At 41.8% G+C, this 18,068-nt stretch overlaps 1 protein-coding gene across 1 annotated transcript in view; it reads left to right on the plus strand.

The window, feature by feature from the left end:
- LOC126094923 (Down syndrome cell adhesion molecule-like protein Dscam2) overlaps positions 1–15,482 on the plus strand; it is an 873,814-nt gene extending 858,332 nt beyond the window's left edge. Inside the window, exons 37-38 of the mRNA XM_049909573.1 lie at positions 1,563–1,703; positions 14,991–15,482. Coding sequence (XP_049765530.1) covers positions 1,563–1,703; positions 14,991–15,042 — 193 coding nt within the window. The 3' untranslated portion in view covers positions 15,043–15,482. The remainder of the gene's footprint in view (positions 1–1,562; positions 1,704–14,990) is intronic.
- Positions 15,483–18,068: the final 2,586 nt, after the last annotated feature.

Below are 18,068 nucleotides of genomic sequence, written 5' to 3' on the forward strand. Positions count from 1 at the left end.
GTAAAGAGCAAACTCTCAGTTTGGAATATTTATTGCACTTCTAAAACTAACAGCTGCTTACAGCATTGTTTTGTTTGATAGAAGGTTTCATTTTCATATGTAAAATTAATAGTAAAGCAACTATACTCTGTGGTGCAAGTTCTTGTTAACACGGTTTGTCTCCTAAACAAATTCTAAAGTCAAAATATGCAGGTAAACAAATGCGTTTAACATTTCATGTACATGAAGATAGAGCAGAGGTAAGTAAGGAAGTAACTACATGAGGATACTACAAAGAGAATCAACCTATATTTATCTTAGTACAATCAAAATACATATAAAAAAAACTTTCACCTGCAGAAAGTGAGTAACACAGAAAAATTATTAATCATACCTGCACTAGAAACTTGCAAAGAACTGCTACTAGTTGATGCCTGATGACCTTGAAATATCTTAGGGTTTTTCAAATGGAGAATCATATTCGCTGTATTTTGGCTCTCGAAACTACTATATCGAGAATAGACATGATTTTGCGTTTTATTTTTTGGGACACCCATGAAATGTTCTCAAGCCCAAGATTTATTATTCACTACCATCAATGTGGATTACAAATACTGAGTTTAGTACAGTTCTCTTCTATGCGTGCCATATGAATGATACAGCTCAGATGAAATGACTGAATTTTCCTTGTGCATCCCCTGGCACTGCATGCCTGCCAGATTACATTTCGGCTTTTCACTGTGAGGAGAAGGCAAATTCTCCATTTATGACTAAGCCTACTGACTCATTCTGCAGGAGTCTGAGCCTGTTGTTGTCTTCAGACTCTGAGTGCTGCAGAATCATGACATCAGAGGCATGTGTACAGAGTCAAGAGTCTCATGAGGTATGTTTTACAATAAATGGTTTAATACTTCTTGAGTGTCAAGTCATGGGCTCCTATTTCCCATCCCTAGGTAAGAATCGGGGACAAATCCGAAGTTCTGTCTTCTGTTGGTCACAGGTACTTTTTCTCTCACTTACAACTCCTTTGTAAAAAGTGGAAAATGCCATGTTACACCATGTTTCAGAGTCCACAATACACTGTAAGTACCCCTATAATGGGTGGAGCCAATTCAAATATAAGGGAAGGCAAGGGCATACAACCTCCAACAGGACCATACCTAGTAAAATACCACAGCGTTCACAAACCAACATTCAATCCAAAGACAGCTTTACAATCTTTATGGCTGAATGAAGATCAATTCATTTATTACTTTCAATCTGTCCTCTTACTCCATAAAAAGATCTGTCTACAATTCTGAAGAATTGACTTATTGGAAAGTCAGAGACAGACGTATAGAGAGAGAGAGAGAGAGAGAGAGAGAGAGAGAGAGGAATAGAATAGAATAGAATAGAATAACAGAAAAGGAAACGGATCTGGTGGTAATGTATCAGCAATCATAAGTGCTTTTGTGGAGAACATCTATTGATGGAAGAGTAACAAATGAATTAACAAACCTAAATGACATAATTGTATTATGAATCAATTCTCTGAAAAATGACATCAAGGAACTGATTTTTTTTTTTTTTTTGTTTCACAATAGCTATGAATCAAGCTCCCCAGAAGTTGATGCCAATGTCCTCAGCTATCACTTGCAGCCACCATCTGGATTTTCAAACAGCCAAGAACTGAGTGAAGCTGAATGTGACCGTGACTCCAACCAACTTGCCAAGTTTCTTGCCAGGTAAATTCTGTTTAACTACAAGTTTACATAGCATTCACAATTATAGCAAACAATGGTAGCTTACTGTAATTCAAATATGTTTGATCTGCAATCTTCACAATATGTTATCATATTCATAAAATTTGACCTTGCTTTAAAAAAGTATGAAGTGACTATCTAATATATTGGAAAAACAGATATATTTGCATTAGGAGCTTTCAGACAATACAAAATTTCAGCCGAAACCAGTTGACATTGATTAATGGCAAAGTGACTCTTCTGAAACCAATTGTCTAAGTGAGTTTGTTTCATATTTCTTGGTTCTTTGAACTTCAGAGGTAATCTATTTAGTTGATTTTTAGAGTTGCATTTATCACAATTTTATTTATTTATTTGTTTTTGCCACTTGTGCATCTTTCTGCCCATGTGTAAAGACCTTTTTTCTCAGGAAGGTGTAGATGTTAGGCACTAAGGTCTATGGTCCCTTGGAAATGTAAAAAATGTAGAGCTTTTAGTCAATGCAGTTAAAACATGTGACCATATATGTCACATATTTTGATACAAACTCACTCATCAAAAACTATAGATGAACTATTTACATTCTTGTCAGTTCTGGTGGCCTAGCATAAAGTGTATGCCTGGAAGCTGAGATGTCATGAGATCAAATCTTGGTTGGACCATATACTTTTTCAGCCTTTTTTAACCTAGCCTTCAATGATTTGATGAATTGTCAGAAACAACATAATTTGGATTTCACATTAAACTGTAGGTCCCCTACCCATTCTCTGGTTGGATGACAGAATTTTAGGTGCTTTGAACGATTATTCTGTAACTTTTGTTTGTGTTCTTTTAGTTTTAGATATGGAAAAGCTAAAAATTTTATCAGCATAACAGTAACTGGTTCATAATGGCACTGCCAGGTATTATCTTTAAATCCCAATAAAATGTCCTGGCATCTAGTCACTGTACCTGATGGGATATTTCTACACAGAGTATGTAAAAGACCTTGCTCCTCTTCTAGCATCAGCCTACAATTGATTATGGAAGAGTAAAGTGTTTCTGGTGATTTGAGGAAGAGTGCAGGACATTCCTCTTTTCAAGATGGGTCGGCGCACAAACTCACAAATCTATAGGTCTATCTTCTTGCTGTCAATACTCTGTAGAATTTTGAAAAAGGTTTTATGGTACCATAGTTTGACATTTCTGGAGACAAAAACTCTCACCTGTAGGAATCAACACAAATTCTGCAAAAAATGACTATGCGAAGCTCGGCTTGCTCTGTTCATCCATGAGAGCCAACAAAGAGCAGCATGTTTTGTTAAGGTACATTTAGTAACTGCAAAACTATCACAGAGATACTCAGTTAATGCCAATGCCAGATGCTGCAAGAGAGCCATTTCTGATCATGGTATCATCTGCTGTTAAGGTTCCGAGAGCGGATGTTCCTAGAAGATTCAACCAATATATTGCTTCCTCTTACCTTATCTGGCAAAAAGACTGTCAAGATAAAATTATAGGGAATTGAGCCTACTTGGAGGCTTACCAGCACTCGTTTTTCCTGTGAGCCATATGCAAATGGAAAAGGAAAATGGGGAAGTGACATGGGTACACTAAGTACACTCCACCACACATCGTAAGGTGGCTTTCAGAATGTAGACACAAATACAGTTGCAGAAGGTAGTAGATACCAGTGCCAATATTGATGCCGTATTCCTTGACTTCCAGAAAACATGCAATAAAGTTCTGCACTGCCGCATAAAGAACAAAATGAAAGCACACAGAAAAGTCTAGCTGTGTGACTGTATTGACGAGAAATCTGCTGGTGTAAAAGTATATTGCAAGGAAATGTTGTAGGACCATTACTTTTTACAATTTATATACATAAATGAGCTAGTGGACAACACCATAAATTCAATGGGGTTTTTCACAGTTGATGTTTTGTATGCAGAGAGTCACAATGCTAGAAAATTGTAGTGGAATGCAGGAATGCCTGCAGAGGATTGATGTTTGGCACAGGGATTGGCAGTTGAGCCTCCACATAAAGGTATGTACCACATTACACACAAGTATGCAGGAGAACCATTACTGGATGATTGTACAATTTCAGAATAGCCACTGAAAAGAATTACATCCATTAAATATCTGGGAGTAAGGGTATGGAGTTATTTAAAGTGGAGCAGCAGGGGGAGGGGGTGGGGGCAGTAGAAAACAGTGGTATGCAAAGTACCCTCTACCAAACATCATAACATGGTTTGCAAAGTAGATGAAAATTGCACCTAATATGGTGTTCCATGAATTCATGTGCTTCATACTGCAGAGCAGTTTCCATATTGTATATCACACTGTTAACTTGCACAAACGCAGTATCACAATTGCCACCAACCAAGTCTTGCTCTGCTTTCATGTCAAAGGAAAGAGTTATATGCCCTTCTATACACCTAAAGGCCACACATGCCTAAGCGGTGTGCTAGTTAAGAAAACGGCAATTCATGGTGGGGCGTGCTGGAAGAGCTGCGCAGGCTGGTTCTAACATATTAACCCAGAAGCTAATCAGTACTGTAACATTCGAAATGAGTAAATAGTTCTTAATTGAGGAGGGTCTGCACCAGGCAGTCCATAGATGGCTTGCAACCTTTGTTCCATGTTGCCAGGCAGCGTGGGAAAACCACTTTAATGGTGCGCTTGGCAGCAAAGGAGCGCCAAAACAGCCGGAGATAGAATAGTAATAAATCAGCCTGGTAGTCCCACCGTGCACTCTATTTGTGCTATACTGCAAGCAGTGTACCAATTGCTGATACGGGCAGGATGAACTGGATGTCCAGCATCAGGCTTTGTACTCCTGTATTCAGTAGAATTGCCTGATAAGACATAGCTAGGGAAGGCAACATGGGAAAAAATGCAGCATGGGGTTGTGCAGGTGAGCTGCCAAGAGCATGGCCAGGGATGTTGGCTCATCAGTGCAGAACAAGAGACTGTTGAGCAATAGATCAGCATGCCTAGAATTCGGAGAGTGTGGCCATCTAACTTCTCCCTTTGGAAGAAGTACCCAGTGAGGGTGTTATGAGGCTGGTTACTGGTCTACACAGCTTGTCGTCTGCTGCTACAAATGGAGGTGAGGGAAAGAGTTGCCACTCAGTTCCCCCCTTCAAGAGGAAAACACCAGTGTCAACTGCACGGAAGGGTGTTTGAAGCTGACTGACGATGCTTGGTGTTGAGCATGCATAGGTTGTTGCTGCTGTGGTTTCTGGTGAAAGGAAGGGAATGGGTAGCTCCTGTGCATGGCATTGGGAGCGTATGAAGTAGCGGCGCTGCTCCAGTGGTGCAGGTGCTAGTGGCAATGGTGACAATATTCTGTTGAGCATGGCGGGCACCTGTGGAGTTGAGGCACGGTCTATGTCAGCTGGAGGCTGCTAAAAGAGTTGTATGGTGGTGACATCAGGGTCCCAGGCACTGGGAGATGTGTCACTCATGTAGTTGGCCGACGGTGCATCAGAGGCAGCATTGGCTGGTGGTATGTAGGACGCAGTGTAAGGGGTGGCGTCGGCCAGTGGCACATCAGACACACTAGAGGGGATGATGTTGGCCTGCATCATATCGAGTGCACTGTTGATGGTTCTGCAGCTGGATCTGGTGGCAGGTGGGGGCAATTCTACCTTGACGGTTCTGTGTTCATTGGCTGGAGGGGGCTGTAGGATGTAGGCTGGCTTGAGACTGTCTATAGAGATGATTGTCATGACCCCATTCAGAAACATGGAGAATGTCTTGTCTCCATGTCACAACACTGGGTGCAGGCTTGAATACTGGGGACAGAGCAGCAGTTGGTATGCATCCACTCAAAGCATGATGTGTGCATGCTGTGAGGTCATGGTAGATGAAGGTAAGGTGCACACTGGACCATTGTGGAGGTGTTGGTCACAGTTGGGCCATGCAGAGCCCTGGATTTGCTGCACGAAATCTGGGATGGTGCTGTCAGAAGGCAGTGGATTTGATTCCAAAAAATCGCCAGGAATGGTGAGTGACTGTCCGTATACCAGCTTGGCAGCTGAAGATCCCAGGTCGGTTTTGTGTGCAATCTGCAGGCCTAGAAGTACCAGGGGCAGGGCAGCAGACCATTCAGAAGAATATCAAGTGGAGGTGGCTTTAAGTGTTTGTTGGAACTGTTCCAGCATGCCATTAGCTGCAGGGTGCTGGCTGGTGGTATGACGGAAACTGGAGCCACAGATGGCTGCCAGAGATCAGAGGATGGCCGAGGTGAATTGGCACCCACAATCTGTAGTGATGCCATGTGGGCAACTGAAGTGGGAAACCCAGGTCTAAACAAAGGCTGCAGCCAGTTTTGGCTGAAATGTCTGGGATAAGCATGGCCTCCAGCCAGCGAGTAAATCTGTTAATAATTGTCACCAGATATTGATACCGGTTGGAGGAGGGTACTGGGCTGACAATGTTGATGTGAATGTGCATGAATCAGTGTTGTATGGGGTTAAAAGTGGCCACAGGGGAGTGAACATTCTGTCTGACCTTGATGCGCTAGCAGGGAAGACAGGATCAGGCAGTTTCTGCAGTCACATTGGATATCCAGCCACACGAAGCATTGTTTCATGAGGGTGGCACATGCCTGGGCGTGTGAGGCCATGGACCCATTCAAATACCAGTTTTCAGAAGGCGGGAGGGAGGAAGGGGCAGAGGGAATCATTGGAGCCATCAGATTGTGAAGGATCCAGGAGGACGTCACACCAGATCTTGTGGTTGGAGGTGGGTATGGATCTTACCTGGAAGATGAGGCCAGAGTCCACATTCCAAAGGGCTTGGAACAGGTTCGGGTTGCCCTCTTGAGCATCGGCCAGAGCATTGTAGTCTAAGGTTTGGGTGATGGTGTAGGAGCACCTAAGGCAATCTGCAAAAATGTTCTTGATGCCAGCAACTTGCCAAATGTTGGTGGTGAATTATGTGGTATGCTTCTGTAGCCTATACTGTCAAGGTGACATCTGGTCCATGTCTTTCCTGAAAAACCCACAGGCAAGTGGGCGGTGGTCTGAAAATCGTAAAGACACATCCCTCAACTGAAGAGTGAAAAAAAATAGTGGACAGCTTCGTGGATTGCAAGCAGCTCATGGTCATATGCACCCCAGTGGCATTGTATATTGGAGAACTTGGATGAAAAGAAGGCAAGCAGTTTCCAGACGTTGTAGGACAGGGTTGGGCTGGCAGGATCGCGTTGGCTCGATTCCATAGAGCACTATGAAAGTAGTATTGCGTGGAAAGTCTGCCACTGCCTGAACTGACTCGGGAGTCAGCAGGAGCCAAGCGGCACAGACTAAGAGTCTGAGGAATTCGACCTTGCTCACCCCAAAAACGCATTTTACCGAATTGAGGATCACTCCAGCTTTCTGCAGGCGGGAAAAAATTTTGCATAGGTGTTGGTGATGGTCAGCAGGGTCTCTGGAGTAAATGATCACATAATCTTGGTTGGAAAAACACCCTAGTGCACCCCAGAGGGTGTTGTCCAAAAATTGCTGCCATGTTTGAGTGGCACTGCAGAGGCCAAATGTCATGAATGCACTCTCGAACAGGCTGAACATTTTCTCAATGTTCTCTAGGGCGACGAGGATTTGTGTGTATGTTTAGCTCAATTTATCTTACTGAAGGTAGTAGCTCCTTCGCCGCAAATGCACTAGGAATCGTCCTTGGGGCGAGGTGAAGAGCTGAAACCCAGGGTCTTCTGGAAGGGCGAAGTATGCCAGCAATGATGAGCTTTTCAAATTCCTTTTGTGTGATTATGCACTTGCAAGGGGGTATGGAGTGGGCATGGCAGAAAACTTGGGGGGGGGGGGGGCAGAGGTAGTGGTGATGCAATGAACAGTGTCATGCTGAAGATTCCAGGGGGGCACTATGCTGGATGGCTTGTTGAGGAGGGGGAATTCTGTAAGGAGCTGAGCATATGAACTTGAAAGCACCAGCGTTTCACAGCAAAGCACGTGGCAGGGTGGGAGCTGCAGAGGACGGTCCTGCTGGAGGTGCCGTCAACTAAATGGCACTTCACTATGTCGGCTGTAATACAGAGAAAGTCAGTGCCCAGAAAGGGGTCAGTAATGTCCGTGACCATGAAGGTCCACAGGAGCTTGTGCTGGAAGCTTAGGTCGAGTGACTGGGTATGCACCCCTTAGGTAGGAATGGCTGTGTTGTTGGTGGCATGATGAGGAGGGGAGAGGGGAGGCCGGAATTTGGAGTAGTTTGTGGAGAATATGGATAAGTCGTAGCCAGTGTTGATGACATAGTGGGCAGGGGGATTAGTGTCAATCAAATCCCATAAGAATATGTGCTGTGAAGTGGCACATCAACCGAGAATGCCTACTGCTGGTGGCTGCTGGGGTTTGGGGACCACGAGCAAGGTGGTCTGCAATTGGTCGCATTCTCACCAAACCTCTGGTGGTACCAGCAAGCTGTGCCTAGTTCGCAGTGATTTTGGTTGTCAGGGGGTGACTGTTTTCACCTGGACTGGCCTCGCATGTGTGAGGGCAGTCAGCACCTGGCAGCAGGTGCACGAGGTGTAGGAAGGTGATGCTGGTTTTAAGTGCTACCATCTCAGAGCTCAAGTATGCCAAAATTTTGGTGAGGTCAGGGACCCGTGTGCTGGGTGGAGGTTTGTTAGCGGCAGGAGGCGCGAGTCACATTGTGCATTTCGTGGCTTGGGATGGGGTGAGGTGGAGCTGCAGTGTGGTAGCTGGCATTCCGCACTGCAGGGGTGGTGCACACAATGGGGTGGCGTACATGGAGGGATGCGGGAAGGGGTGTGGAAGGGGGACAGTGCAGTGGAGCATGCAAAGGGATGGCCTGCATGGAGCGGGCAGGTGGAGAGGGCAAAGGGCGGGTTGAGTTGCAAGCGGGATGCATCCGGCCGACCTAATGGGAACTGATTTCATGACCACATAGGTTTGCTAATAGGAATAATAAAAAAGGAAAACCATCGTGTTTCTCTAATGAGACTATCAGAGTACTATGTGGGTAAAGAGGTGGTTGTTGCTGCTGTTGTTTGTGGTGGTGGTGATAGATTTAAGTGTAAAGATGGATTTGATAATTCTGTCCATAATATTCCATCCAATGCATGTGACTTCATCTCTCCATAACTACTGCAACCTATATCCACTTGAACTGCTTACTGATGCCAAGCCTGTGTCTCCCTGTACAGGTTATTACCCCTCACCTCATCTACTCTCCCCCGTTACCAAAGCAACTACTCCTTGATCTCAGTGTGTGTCCTATCAAGCTATCCCCTTTTTAGTCAAGTTGTGCCATGGTTTCTTCCCCACACTGATGAAATTAGTCTTCTTTAATTAACTAATCACATATAAACTTCAGAATTTTCGTGCAGCATTTGATTTCAAAAGCTGTTCTCTTCTTGTCTGAACTGTCTATCATTCATATTTCACTTCCATATAATGTTACACTTCTGGCAAATACTTTCAGAGAAGACTTCTTAACACTTAAAACCTACATCAGAAAGTTATCAAATTTCTCTTTTTCAGGAATACTCTTGTTCTTGCCAGTCTGTGTTTCATATCTTCTCTACTTCAGCCATGGTCAGTTCTTTTGCTGTCCAAATAGCAATTCTCCTCTAATTCTCTTAAATGTCCCATTTCCTAAACTAATTCCCTCAGCCTCACTTGATTTAATTGCAATACACTATGTTACCCTTGCTTCAAGTTTGTTAATGTTTTTCTTATAACATTTTCAAGACACTGTAGCTGAATTAAATTACGTGATGCTGAGAGAATGAGATTAGGAAATGAGACACTTAAAAGTAGTAGACATGTTTTGCTATTGTGCAACAAAATAACTGATGGTGGCTAAAGTAGAGAGGATATAAAATATAGGCTGGCAATGGCCAGAAAAGCATTTATGAAGAAGAGAAATTTGCTAACATCAAATATAGATTCAAGGGTTAGGAAGTCTTTTCTGGGGGTATTTGTATGGAAGGTAGCCATGTATTGAAGTGAAACATGGTCAACAAATGGTTTGCACAAGAAGAGAATAGAAGCTTTTGAAATGTGTTGCTACAGAAGAAAGCTGAAGATTACATGGGTAGATCATCTAACCAATGTGGAAGTACTGAATAGAACTGGGAGAAAAGAAATTTATGGCATAACCTGACTAAAAGAAGGAATCAACTGATAGCACACAGTCTAAGACATCAAGGGACCACCAATTTAGTACTAGAAGGAAGTGTGTATGTGCAAGGGGGGGGGGGGGGGAAGGGAGGATATGTAGTACACTGTAGTTACTCAGAGATAAAAAGGATTGCCTAGGATACAGTAATGTGGAGAGCTGCATCAAACTAATCTTCAGATTGAAGACCACAACAAACAACATTCCAATCTCTGTCTTCTGTAGTGTCCTCATTGCGACTGTTGTGTCCTCATCAATACTGTAGAGTCTTGTACTATAGGAATCAAGGGAGAGGATGTTGTTTGGTGGCCATTATTCTCTTTCTATAACACTAAAGCACACATGTATTAACAGGGTTCTGTATTTATATTAACAGGAAGCTACTTGTCTTCAAGAGGGTCCATGTGTTGTGGTATAAGCTCCATGTTAGCCTTACTGCTGGTGAATACAAAGTCTCACTATAAACACTACTCTGGTCACTATGCACTCTCGTAGCAGGTGATGTGAACTGACAGACGCCAACTACGACAGTGACTGAGCTAGTGATTGAGAGTGAGCTAGTGACTGAGCCCTCCGGTCAGTGGCAGCAATCTAAATACTTGCGGTTGAGAAGGCATTGGAGGCATGTTGCTTGTAAGTCTGTCTCTGGCCTCTCTTCTGACAGGTGCACTTGATCCAGCACCTCCTATTGATCTTCTTGCTCCATCTTTGCTGACAGGTGTGGCGGTGACAGCTTACACCGGCATATTCCTTCCCCACGAAATGCCACACTGTTTTCATGTAGTAAAGATGTGAATGACAGTGGAGTGGGGGGTAGAATGCTGGATGTAGTGATGAGCCAGGAGCCAGGATTGTGCAGAATGGTGTACTCCCAACCGTACCCTGCAATCTGGCTTGTAAGCCAAGAGGAACATCCTCTGGAAAACTGCTGCCAGGGCACATGTCCAGGACTGAGGGCATGTTGTGGGGCAATGACGGCAATGGCGGGTCCAGGTCCATTGAGTCGGCATGTGAAGGTGAGGGCACATCATCCATCTGCTTCTCCTGGGGTGTCCTGGTGACAGCAGTGGGCAGTTGCGAAGGCCGCACGGTCCTGGGAGACCTTGAACCTTAGGGGAAGAAAAGCAGGAGAATCATGAGGCAAATGGTATGCATGAATTTGGTTCTGACGGTGGTGCTGCAAAACCATTGGGACCTGCAGTTGAGTACATACAAGAGCCAATGCATTCCTGGATCATGCCTCTTTCTCAGCGCCCATGGGTGCCATAAACACAGAAAAGAAAAAGATTGTGTGGGCACAAAGCGATACTTGTGGACCACTGGTGGCTCTGGATGCTGTGGCCGGTGTAGCAAGTGTAGCAGCATTCGATGGCAGTGACCATGTCGAAGTTCTGCTGGTGATGGTCCATCTGGAGCGATAGGAGGTGAGAAAGAGTTGCACCAGCTGTTCCCTTGTGTGGGAAGTGTGAACCTTGGCCATTTGTTGTCTGAAAGTGCATTACTAAGTGTTCTGCTTCCCCATTGGACTGGGGGTGAAACAGAGCATCTGTTGGATGACAAATGCCATTTCATTCACAAACAGTTCACAAACACGTGAAGTGAAATGTCTGACACAAGCACTTCTGACAACCTATGCAAAATATGGATGACAACGTTGGAATTGTGCTACGTGATGTGGTAGAAGCCATATGCACTGCAAATGGGAACTTGCTAAAAGAGTCTACCACTATGAGCCAACGATTGTTGCAATATGGTCCTGCAAAGTCAATGTGCACTCATTGCCATGGCGATTGAGTCTTAGGCCAAGCTGAGAATGTCTGCGGTGGAGCAGATTGGTTTTCTGTGAATGTGTGACACTGTGACATCAATTGTTCAATGTAAGCATCCATGCCTTACAAAGTACAGTGCCATTGTGCTAACTGTGTAGTGCGAACAATTGATGGAGCAATCGCAACACATCCTTTTGCAACACTTTGGGAATAAGCACACATGATTGTCCACTGTCATTTTGAACTAGAATCACACCTTGTTGAACTGAAAGGTTATGTCGACTTGCAAAATATCAGTACACAACTGAGTTCAGGATACTGTTCAATGAACAAGGCCAAGACATGTGAATGTAATGCAACAAAGCCTTGAGATCTGGGTCTGCTTCCGTGGCTTGTGCAATTTTTCTGTAGTGCAAGAGAAAAGATTCCAGCAATTCAGAGTCCTGTGCACTGATGTGGCAGATGCATCAAAATCAGAGCCTGGGCCAATTAGAAGGTGAGATTGGGTGTTTGCATTGCCATGCTTTGCTGTAGGTCTGTATAAAATTTCATACTGATACTGTGAAAGCAACAAAGCCCAATGTCGCAATTTTTGAGCAGAGCGTGTAGGAAGTGGCACCTGTTTCTAACTGAAAGTTCACATGATGGCCAGAAATTTGTAATGAGACACATAGTTTGTTAGAATGTTGTTGCCCAGCACTAGGGTGAGAAGGAGGCACAACCATAATCTTACTTTCATCAGAATGTGTTGTAGGTTTTGGAAACACAGCGTTCACTGAATGTACATGAGCATTTTTTTTTGTGGGGTATGGGAAAAATTGGCGGTTTTATGCTGTTGCAAACAGACTAGTTGGACATGGCCTTTTTTTCCACATGTGTAACCTGTTGTGTTACATGATTGGCAATCCTGTTTCTCATGGCAAGCAAAACATCTAGGGCAATACTTCACTAAATTCACAAGTATGTTTATATGTCTAGGTGGCTCTCCGTGTGGCTGTGTACGCGCTCTTTGTTGTGGCTGCTTGGGGTGGTCTTGAGCAAGAGGTGACTCAACCCAACAAATTGGAGCCCGATCAAACTTATCAGCCACCATGACACCCGAATCATATTGCTCTAAGATTTGCAATACTTGAGGAAGTGATGGATCTTGTTCTAAGATTTGCAATACTTGAGGAAGTGATGGATCACAGTACTTTAGGATCTGTTCCCATATTCTACCATCTGGGTCTAATAATTAAATCACTGTAGAAATTGCCACAAATACACTTAAATTTACACTTCCTAGTCATGCTCGTTAGTTCTGTGTACCACTGGCGGTACATCTGTTCCGGCTTTTTCGGCAAGTGAAAGAACTATCTGTCTTCAGTTACTTGGACTTGCTGGTCATAGTACTGAGCTAATGCAGTGATTACTTGGTCAGAGCTGATTTTGTCCAGAGAGGTGGTTGGGAACAGTTTTCGTATTAACCTGAACACTGGGGACCCTGCAATCAAAAGAAAGCATTGCAGCTATACAGTACCTCGAAAATGGCGAACTTGACAGTGTGCTTGGAACTGATTCAGTTATTCAAGCCATTCCTCTTCTGTGTTGTTAAATTGCTGGAACATTGGTATGCTGGTCGGCAGCATTTGCTGTGCTGGTTGGTTGGTTGGTTGTGCGGCCAACACAGCTTGTGCAGCCAGTAGCTGTTGTACTGTCGTCAGCAGGGTAGCAATTTGTTGGTTTTGAAACACAATAACTTGTGTTAGGTCCATCACATTGGTCATTTGCGGCTAAGGCAAGGGTGGTTGGAGGAGGTGGGGTAACCATTGTCTACACAAATAAGTTATAGCAAAAAAGCAAGCAAAGCATCTGAAAAGAGAAATTTGTTTAGTTAGGCGGCTCCCCTCCTGGAATATATGCAAGAACACAACAAATCAGCAAACACTTGAACATGAGCACCCCTGCAAGCAAAATCTTTGGCCAAGTTTATTAACTTCGATTGGCACTGAATTTTCCTCTTTGCCACTGTAGTGTCCTTGTCACTACTTTTGTGTCCTCCTTGACACTGTAGATTCTTGGACCATAGGAATCAAAGGAGAGGCTGTTCTTTGATGGCCAGTATCCTCTTTCTACAACACAACTACACACATGTATTAACAGGGTTCTTTATTTACATTAACAGAAAGGTACTTATGTTTAAGAGAGTCCATGTGTTTAGATAAAAGCTCTTCAAATAATAGTCCATGTTAGCCTCACTGCTGGTGAAATACATGTCCCACAATAAACAATACTCCTGACGCTATACACTCTTGAAGCCAGTGATGTGAACTGACAGATGCCAACTAGGATAGTGATTGAGCTAGTGACTGAAACTGAGCCCTCTGTTCAACGGCAGTGATCTAAATACTTGCGGTCGAGAGGGCATTGGTGGTGCATTGGTTGTGAGTCTGTCTTTGGCCTCTCTCCTGATAGGTGTGCTTGGTCCAGCACCTACTATTGATCTTCTTGCTACATCTTTGGCGACCAGTGTGTTGGTGACAGCTTACGCCAGCACATTTTCCCCAACAGTTTTTACCCTCTACAGCTCCCTCTAGTACCTTGTTAGTTATTCTATATCCTATCATCCTGCCATATCTTTTTGTCAGTGTTCTCCATATTTTCCTTTACTTGCTGATTCTGCCAAGAACCTCTTAATTTATTATCTTATAAATCTACCTCATTTTCAACACCCTTCTACAGCATCACATCTCAGATATCTTAATTCTCTTCTTTTCCTGTTCTCTAACCATTTGCTTCCTATACTTTGCCCCTGCTACCTTCATAATTTCAAATAAATATAAATGGTGGTATGTCTTCATTTTTCTGGGATCTGAGCTTATCTTTCACCAGGTCAATTTCTATAAGCCATTTATAAATAATTATTGTTGTAATTCTGGAACCACCATTTATTAAGTTGATGATTTGGTAATATTCACATCTTTCAGAACCTCCCTGCCTTTGTGCTAGGCCTATTGCATTCTTTTTGAAATCACAGTGTTGTGTTGTCTGTCTCCTAAATCCTCCATACTATACAGAACTGTTTTGTGATGGTTCATCCTCCAACAACCTCGATAATTAAAAAGGTGTGTTTTCTACTTCAGGTACTTGTTTCAACTTATGTCTTTCTGTACTCTTTTTCTTACTGTTTCACATCCCTCATCTCATATTTTTCTATTTCCTCTTCCCTTTCCATAATATAGTCTTGAAAATCACTTACATGTTTTTCTCCTTTTGGCAATTGAAGAGAAACGGGATCCAATCTTGTTTGGCCATGAAGATTCATTTTACTGAAAGAACTGGTGAATGGTGACAACATTCATTATGGTTTCAATAAACATATTTCCTTTTGTTACAGATTTCATCAACAGAAGGAAGAGGAGAGATTGCAGTATACTATTCATGTCTGATATACCCTGCTCTTCACTGGCCTACGGTAAATGACATTTTCACTGTGACACTGTCCCACTTAAATGTGTACTTCAGTCTCCTGGACTCAAGATCAGCAGCATTATGAATGCCTTCAAAGGCTGATAAATATAAAACATGTATCACCAACAGTCTGTGTGGATGTGGAAGAAGTAGCCATGCTGCCATTTAATTGAATGATATTTTCCTAAGATATTTTTTGATCAAAATACATGTGATTAATATATTTTAAAAATATTGCACTATGAACTTCAAAAACAATCATGAAGCTCAGTTATACAGAGCATCAAGATTGATTAGTGCCAAAATTTTATGACTGTTCTGTCGCTTCTATGTAAGAAGATTAACAATAATTCATATTGTACAGTTCTTGTCATATTTTCAAATGTACAAATTTTTGTAAAAAAGGTGAATGTAAAAGTGTTGGGCATAGTCCCAATATTATACTTTTTTATACTAATGTTTGTTATTTCTGGTATATTGCACAATAATAAATAAGAGGTAAAATCAATAAGAACACATTTTAATGCTGCTCAAATGTAACCATATGATGAATTTTGCAGCGACAGCACTGACAAGAAGAAAATGATGAGTTTTTTAATGAATTCATAAAAAATGTAAAAATAATGTGTCATTATTACCTTTAATGAGAACAAATATCTTTTTTATATCCATAATCCTGTAACACAGATTTCTTTTGAATGATGAGGAGTTTGTACATAGATGGGACTGGTAAATTGGCCTTGTAACTCTTTACACAACCCAAGAGTTATAAATATCATCTCTTAAATCACTCTATCATAAATTCAAGTTTTATTCTGCAAAATATAACTACACTAACCCACAAACTAAAACCCATATATATCCAGGTATCTTGTCCACCTCCATGTCACCATTGCACACTTACATGGTGGCACTTGATTCTGACATAGCCAGAACAAATCCTGGTGGTGGCAAAAATTTTTATCATCGGTATTTGGCTAGCAAGGGTAGGTGAGGTGGTGGTGTACAGGTTCCAATTACCAGACTTTGCACCAATGCCCTGGATTAAATTCCAGGCCTCCCCACATTGTCTCAAGGAGCAAGGGGATGTGACACTGGTCTACACCTAGACACATACTCTGCAAATTCCTGTGGAGTGCTTAGCAGAGGCCACTTGCAATGGTACCAATGGTATCACATGTCAGGGATCTAACCACTCTAATCATGTATGGTGAGAGGGAAAACTGATTGCTTAAATGCCTATGCACATACTGTAATTAGTATAATCTTGCTTTCATGAACTCTAGATTAGATTCAATTTTCATTCCACAGACCCAAGAATGAGACAAGTCTCATGGGTATGGAACATGTCAGAAAGTGAAACATAAAAAACATAAAACATTTGAATATAGTACCCACCACCATGACCACTTCTCAGGAGACTGTCATTACAGTAAACTGGAACTGTTAATATTTATGGAATTAATACACTGTCAGGATGAAACATAGTTATGCACTTTTAATAAATTTATCATACACAAAATACCTAATCTTGATTGTTGTGACCAAGTGCTGTCAAAACTGAAATCTGACAGATGTTTTTACTTAAGCTGTTCTAACAGTTCCTGCTAAAACATTCATCTAAGGAGTAGAAGGAGTTGCCTACCAAAAAAAGTCTTTCAAACTCTGAATAAACTGTGCTTTATCTGAAACCAAGTTGTTAATGGTTGCTGGCAATTTATTGAAAATGTGTGTTCCTGAATACTGGACCCCTTTTTGGACCAAGGTAAGTAATTTTAGGTCTTTATGTAGATTGTTCTTATTCCTAGTATTGATACTATGTATTGAACTATTGATTGGAAATTGAGATATATTACTTGCAACAAATTTCATTAAGGAATAAATATACTGGGAACCAATGGTTAGTATACAAAGTTCCTTGAACAGGTTTTTACATGATGTCCTTGAAATTACATCACAAATGATTCTTATAACATGCTTTTGCATGCTAAAAACTCTTGCTCTGTTTGATGAGTTACCCCAGCATATGATCCCGTATGACATAATGGCAAGTAAGCAAAGTATGTAAGTTTTTTATATTTATATCTCCTACATCTAAGGGACTGGAAACTGCCCTTAGATTTATATGGCGATCAGTCTGTCAGTTAGTTAAAAATGGTATTTACAAAATGTTTTTTCTGAGTGCATCTGTTCTCTAATTCAGTTCACAGAGTGATGACTTATGGGATGGATGCCCTCAGTGAAACATTTTGTAAATACTGGTTTTAGCTTTGAATATATTTTATGTACCTGTACTGCTCTTAACTTTGACATGCCAATACATCTTACATCACCTGTCCAGCTAATTAAGATAAGGAGTATATTTATAGCTCAAATTGGCCATATGTATTAACCTGTACTGAAATCACATGATATTAAGTCTGTTTACCAAAATAAGTCACTGTATATAAAGTTTTGACAAATGCGATCTTGGCTGAGAAGCTGTCTTTCTTCAAGTTGAATATTTACAGATCAGCCTTTATTACTCAGTATGAGCTAGTTAAGGACAAAATGTTTATTAAATTTTTGGTAAAAGAGAAAATATGAGGAGTCCATGTAAAATCATATAAAAGTTCGACAGTGTATACATAACCTTGGGAAATATTTTCCATTTCCTCAAGCCATTTCATTATAGTTAATTGTAAATAAATGTACAGAATTTGTTTCTTACTGCTACTTTTCATTCCTTGAATCAACAACCAGAATTAATTTTCTCCTTCATAATACTTCTATAAAATATGGGCAATGAATAACTAAATGAATGTTATGATAATGGAATTGTATGATTATTGGTGGAGCAACCACTGTCTACAAGGAAGAAGGCCACAGTGCCACAAGAGCTCTCCAGGAAAAACTGGAAAAGAATTCTGTGATATTATTGGATTTCAGACATTTTGCATATGAGAAAAGGACAGCCATCGAGCTGTAGTTTGTAATGATACTAAGCATGACAACACGAGAGTAA

Source organism: Schistocerca cancellata, chromosome 1 (genome assembly GCF_023864275.1).
Source record: "Schistocerca cancellata isolate TAMUIC-IGC-003103 chromosome 1, iqSchCanc2.1, whole genome shotgun sequence".
NCBI lineage: Eukaryota > Metazoa > Arthropoda > Insecta > Orthoptera > Acrididae > Schistocerca > Schistocerca cancellata.